Source organism: Oryzias melastigma, linkage group LG4, assembly GCF_002922805.2.
Source record: "Oryzias melastigma strain HK-1 linkage group LG4, ASM292280v2, whole genome shotgun sequence".
In the NCBI taxonomy this organism is placed as follows: Eukaryota; Metazoa; Chordata; class Actinopteri; order Beloniformes; family Adrianichthyidae; genus Oryzias; species Oryzias melastigma.
The window spans coordinates 17621514-17627429 of NC_050515.1; the positions used below are offsets into that span (position 1 = coordinate 17621514).

The 5916-nt window shown below is 35.4% G+C and overlaps 1 protein-coding gene across 1 annotated transcript in view; it reads left to right on the forward strand.

Annotated features, from left to right (window-relative positions):
- Nucleotides 1–5916, forward strand: part of LOC112150792 (contactin-associated protein-like 4) — a gene marked incomplete in the record, with an annotated part of 92739 nt that overhangs the window by 56467 nt on the left and 30356 nt on the right. Inside the window, 3 exon segments of the mRNA XM_024279274.2 lie at nucleotides 3616–3735; nucleotides 3853–4053; nucleotides 4440–4602. Coding sequence (XP_024135042.1) covers nucleotides 3616–3735; nucleotides 3853–4053; nucleotides 4440–4602 — 484 coding nt within the window.

A 5916-nucleotide genomic window follows, 5' to 3' on the forward strand; every position in this document is an offset into this window, starting at 1 on the left:
TTTCCTCCCAGCGCTGAGATGCCGCCCCCTTTGAATCGGCGCCCCGAGCAGCTGCCCGTATTGCCCGTGCCTAAAACCGCTACTGGATAAGAGAGTTATGAGTCACAAGCAAAAGGAAACTTCTTCAAGGTTATACTACTAGGAGTGGAAATGACTGAAATGTTTTAGTTGATTCTTGTTCAGCTCAGCTTCTTAATTGATGAATTAGTTGATTTTACATGAGGGTTACACAAAATTTAAACATTGTCAGAATAGAAAATGGGTGTGCAACTATTCGTTTTGACAACAATCTGATTCATATCCTTATTTGAATCAATTCATTTCAGATTTGGTTCATGTTGAAAGATCTGATTTGATCGAATTCACTGATCTAAAATTGATCCAGGACATATTCAGATAAAAAAATCTCATACAGATCGATCTGGTGGGATCGAAGTAATCAATTAAGTCAATTAATCGTTAACACCCTCAATAGCAAAACGAAGATGAATCATTTTAGATCACTCAGTATTTACACCATTTCAGATAATGATGTTTACATCTAACATACATTTTTAAGAGTCAAATCTTTAGTAATTGGGGATCAAATAGGGGAACATTTTCAGTTTGAAATTCAGGATGTATTCTGTTTAAAAGACTTGAAGGCTTCAGTTTTTGATGTTTTTTACATCAATACTTAATTAATGAATTCATTAAGGTCGATACTAATTTGCCTTTGGTGAAATAATGTCTGACTAGGTCTGCTTTCCACAGTCTTTTGTGCTATTGTCTAAAGTATGTCTAATATAATCCGTCCGTGCACATTAGCATTGTTCTGCCTCACAGCAGGGCCTCCTATGTGACAGTGTGGTGAAGTCTCCGTTTTATTGTATTTTACAACACAATAAAACAGAGACTTTATGACAGCATCACTTTTAATAAAGCCCCCTGTGGATGAAATGAGGCTGTAACCAATGGCTGAGAAAGAAGCTCTGAACTGACAGAATTGAGTTCTTTAGAATAAAATATGCTTCCTAAAAACAAGGTTAATAAGCCGTGATGGATGTGTACTGAAAGTTGTACGCTTTCTCTACTGGTGTGGAGACGTGTGTGTGTGTGTGTGTGTGTGTGTGTATACGTTTCCACAGATTTAAGAAGCAATATGTCGCTTTCTCTTTAGGAAATAATTGCCTTCCTGGTGATACATAATGCAAAAAATAAAGTGCTTCTTCATCCACTTTGAGGAAGCTAAAGAGAGAACAAAGGGCTGTTGTGAATAGAAGTCACAGTTCTCCTATTTTTCCCTTCAAAGAGCATACATCAGGCACTTAAACATAAACACCTCTTTTTTTCTTTTAGCTTTTTTAACCTTGTTTTCTTTAACCTTAGGCAGTCAGTAGCTTAAGACAATCCTTTTTTATTTTTAATTGAGGAAAAACAATTAAACAATAGAATATTTGCTGAACTCAGCTCATTTAAAATAGGTCACAAAAAAGAGCAGCACTTTAAAATGTACATATCAGCAGTTATTTTAATGTGTGTTAAGATTGTTAGAAATCTTATGTGTGAAATTTGATGTAATATTTAAGTTCTTATAATATTAAAAGTGACTTAATTCACATTTGTGGTTAATTTTAGAAACACTGCTTGTTTGAGTTTAAGAAAATAGCATAAATTGTCTCCCATTGATTTATATAGCATGTTTTTACATCACTGTAAGAAGTTACTTAAGCTTCTAATAAGACCTTTTTGTTAAAAGTTTTCTCCATTTTTTTTTTCCCCAAATCTTTGAGGATTTTTTTTTTCTTTTAGATTTTTAAGTTCAATCTGTCCACTATTTCTGACTTTATCAGCTTTATTTTTCTTATCAGAAATCAGTTTCATTTTCTATCTCCATCTTTGTTACTGTTTGAACTGTCCTCGTCTCTTCTAACAGGACAGTTGTGACATTTTGTGCATTTTTTGCTTTGACCATTCTTTTGTCCTACAAGTCATCAAAATTAGGCCAAGGCGCAACAATCTACCCTCACAGTTGTTGTCAAAATAACTCATAGTTGTATGAGTTAACCTGAACAGGAGAGCAGCCTCACCATCATACTCCTTTATAGCAAAGCCCTCACTTACTGTGACGAAATGAACAAACACAACAATACAGCTGAGCAAAACAACAAAACGGTCAACAGGTTCGCTTTGTCCACCCAAGGGTCGAGGTGTGCTTTGGAAAGACACTGAACCCCACATTCCTCCTGGTGGTTACAGTAAGACTGTCGTTAGTATGATTGTGTGAGTGCAAGAGTGAATGGAGATTTAAGTATACACCATTTACCTTTTTTTCTCTACAAATTAAAAAATAGAAGAAAAGAACTAAAAATGCAAACTCTGTAATGAACTCATCCCCTTTCTCTTGGTTGCAATTAAAACTTTAGCATTAAATGTTAGCACGGATCTACACGAATCTCCTCCACAGCACCTTTTAACTTAAAAAGAAAGTTCCTCCTCCTTTATTTCCTGAGTATCACACACATTGTGCTGTTGTTTAGTTTATTTGGGAGTTTTACTTCCATTTGCTGTCTGCATAATGCATATTTAATAAATGGGGAAAAAAAAGTAAAATAGCACTGCATGGTAGAGGTTCTGGTTCAAATCCCAGCTGGGTCCTTTATGTGTGGAGTTTGCATGTTCTCCCCGTGCATGAGTGGGTCTTCTCTGGCTTCCTCTCATAGTGCAAAAATAGGCTTTGTAGGCTTATTTCTTACTCTAATAATCCCTAGCTGTGAGTGTGAGTGGTTGTGTGGCCCTGCAACAGACTTGTGACCTGTCCACCACAGATTTAACTAACAACAGCTGGGATAGGCTCCAGCAAACCCATGACAAAGGGATGAAATGAGTTTGGAAAGTCAAAAAGTAAAGTAACTTAACCCCTTGCTTTGCTTTAAAATGCCAATAAATAAATAAAAAACAATGTAGGGTACTTTACTCTAAATACATTTAGATTTGCAGAGAGAAAACCTTACAGTTCCTGTCAGCTCCACTACAACTTAGTTGCATTTTTCTATCCAACTCAGAGAGGTTATTAACCTTTAAAAAAATAAAATACAATATGTTTGTTATACTGTAGCAGTAAATTAATGTGCTTATAGTCGTCATCAAACATTAACTCAATAAAATAAAGTTTATTTGAACAACTGAACACCATTAATATGACCAAAAACTGGAGCTCCTCTGTAAAACAAATGTGCTCAGATCTTATCAACCAGGAGAGGTTTCAGAGAGAAGCGTTTGTTTTCTTTACTGGCAGAAGTCAGAGGGGTGGTGACATGTGTTACTCATTTTTTCCACTGTTACTGAACTCAACTAATATGTGGTGTAGTTTCCTGGAAAGTGCTCTAAATAGGTTTTAATAGAAACTCTGGGAATATTTTAATTTCTACCACCAAACCAAATATATTTTAATTGATTGTTATAAATTGTGCAGTTTAAGACTTGAAGTAGTCATGCATGTACCTATGATCTGTTCAGATATAACCTCTGTGATGGCAGGCTTCTGTCTGCATCAATAAAGGTGAAGTCAATTCATAAGATACTTCAATGATAAATTCAATAAATTCAATGATATTTTGATGTTTTTCTCCTCAGCACCGTATGAACGATCTTGTGAGATGTACAAACATAAAGGAAACACTTCAGGACTCTACTACATTGACGTGGACGGCAGTGGACCAATCAAACCCCAGACTGTTTACTGTAACATGACAGGTGTGACACGTAAAACCCAATAAAGTGTACACTATCATTCTGACTCAAGGTTTGGGACCCAAAACATCTCAAAAATGTATTTCTCATCTCTGTCTTCCTGCTCTGTTTCTCCTCCAGAGGACAAGACGTGGGTGGAGATCCAGCACAATAACACAGAGATGACCAGAGTTCTGTTTTCCTCTGAGAAAAACCAACACTTTGCTCACTTCAACTACTCCTCTGCAGAAGAGCAGCTGGCAGCCATCATCAGTCAGTCAGAGCACTGTGAGCAGGAATTATCCTACCACTGCAGGAGGTCTCGTCTGCTCAGCTCCATCGGTAAGATATTAAAGTTTAACCTTTTTTTGCTGCTGTTTACCAGATTTTACTTTTGGTTTTTTTTTTTAACAACTGTACTTATGTATTTAAAAAGAATAGTTTCACTGTCAGAACATAAAGGAAGCTTTTCTGCATCAGTGGAATCTAAAGAAACCAGAGCCAACTCAGTCAAAAATTGAACATCTGTTGTGAATAATCTTCCTTTTCTGAAGCAGAAAGTTCTTCCAAAAGGTTTTCATCATAATTTTTTTGTTTGTTTCAAGATTTCTAAATTTGCAATTCTAAAATCAGATGAAACGGAAATATTGAAACGCACCATTTTTCAGAGAATCATAAAATCCTGCTGTAAAAAGAGCCCGATGTTGTGTTTACCTGCATGTTTTAAGACGGTGCTCCTTTGAGCTGGTGGACGGGAGGTCCAGGTCCAGGTCGGGTCCAGACATACTGGGGAGGAGCTCCGCCTGACAGCCATCAGTGTGCATGTGCTCTGCAGGGAAAGTGTCTGGATCCAAGATTCTCCTGCAACTGTGATGCCGACCACGACCAATGGTACTGCCTTATACAAAACCTTTGTGCTTTTAAGGTTATCACAAAAGCATTAATCTGTTTCACGGCACAATAGATAAGAAAACTGAAATGATTAAGTGTCTCAGACACTAAGTCATTAAGTGTGTTGTAGAATTCACCTTTTTATCTACAAAATGTCACAAAAAACTGTTAATCTTTAAACAGCTGCATAAAGAAATCTCAAACTATAGCTCTTTTAAGGAGACAGGAGCTCTATGCTTATTTATTAACACAAAGTTTGAATTATTAATATTGTGTGCAATTAAAATATCTTTTATTTTGTTGCATTTTTGTCAGTCTCTTGGTTCTGTGAAGTCAAAAAATACAAAACAAGTCAGTATTTACAACAAAAAAATTTCAGTGTATCATGATACAATACATATGATGATATATCCCAAGACTACCAGAAGAAAAGTTTATTTTTTGTAGGAGTATGACTTAGAAAAAAACTGTACCTGAATATGTCTTTCATTGTTCTAAAATGTTACAATTAATTTTATTTAAGCATCACAACGTTAAGGACTGAAACAGTATCTGAAATACAAGTTACTTTTCCCCGAGGAAATAAATGGTACTTTTTTTTAAAAAAGAAAATAAAGAAATTGATTGGTCTTTAGAGGGAAGTCAGCATTGTCTGATTTCCGCAGTAAAATATTTTCAGTACAAAAATATACAAGAAAAAAAAAGCTAGAATGAATGTGGCTTAACCAATAAGGTTCCAAAAGTATGATTGAGGATATGGAGGGATGCTCATTTCCAAAACTGCTAAATCTAGCATTTAAATGGTTCAGAAGCCTGAACAATGCTTGAACAGGTGCTTCAAAAATAAAAAAGGGGAAAAAAAACAATTCTTCCCTGAAACATTTTCAGGATGAAGGAGAGCACTTGATTGTAGCTGAGATACTTTATTTGCATGACACTCTGTACTGCAGTGCTGCAACTCAAAAGTATCGCCAAACGAAATATTGAGATATATCGCAAAATCAATTTTTCCTTACACCCCTAATGAACATCATGGATCTGTGATTCTAAAATCAGCAAAATATGTTTCTGTTAGAGGTTAAAAATAAACATAATTGGAATAAAAAACATTTTAGACGGTGAAGAACTTGAATATAAGGCAGGAAGTTTGTTTAAATGAAAGTAAACAATTTGCATTTTAATTCAAGATTTTAAGCATTTCAAATATACAACTATGCAATTCTTTGTTAATCAAAGTTATCTGAGTTAGATATGACAAGCCCAAGTGCAATCCTGCATGATTTTTTTTTCTTTAACATCTGGTATTTAGGCCAG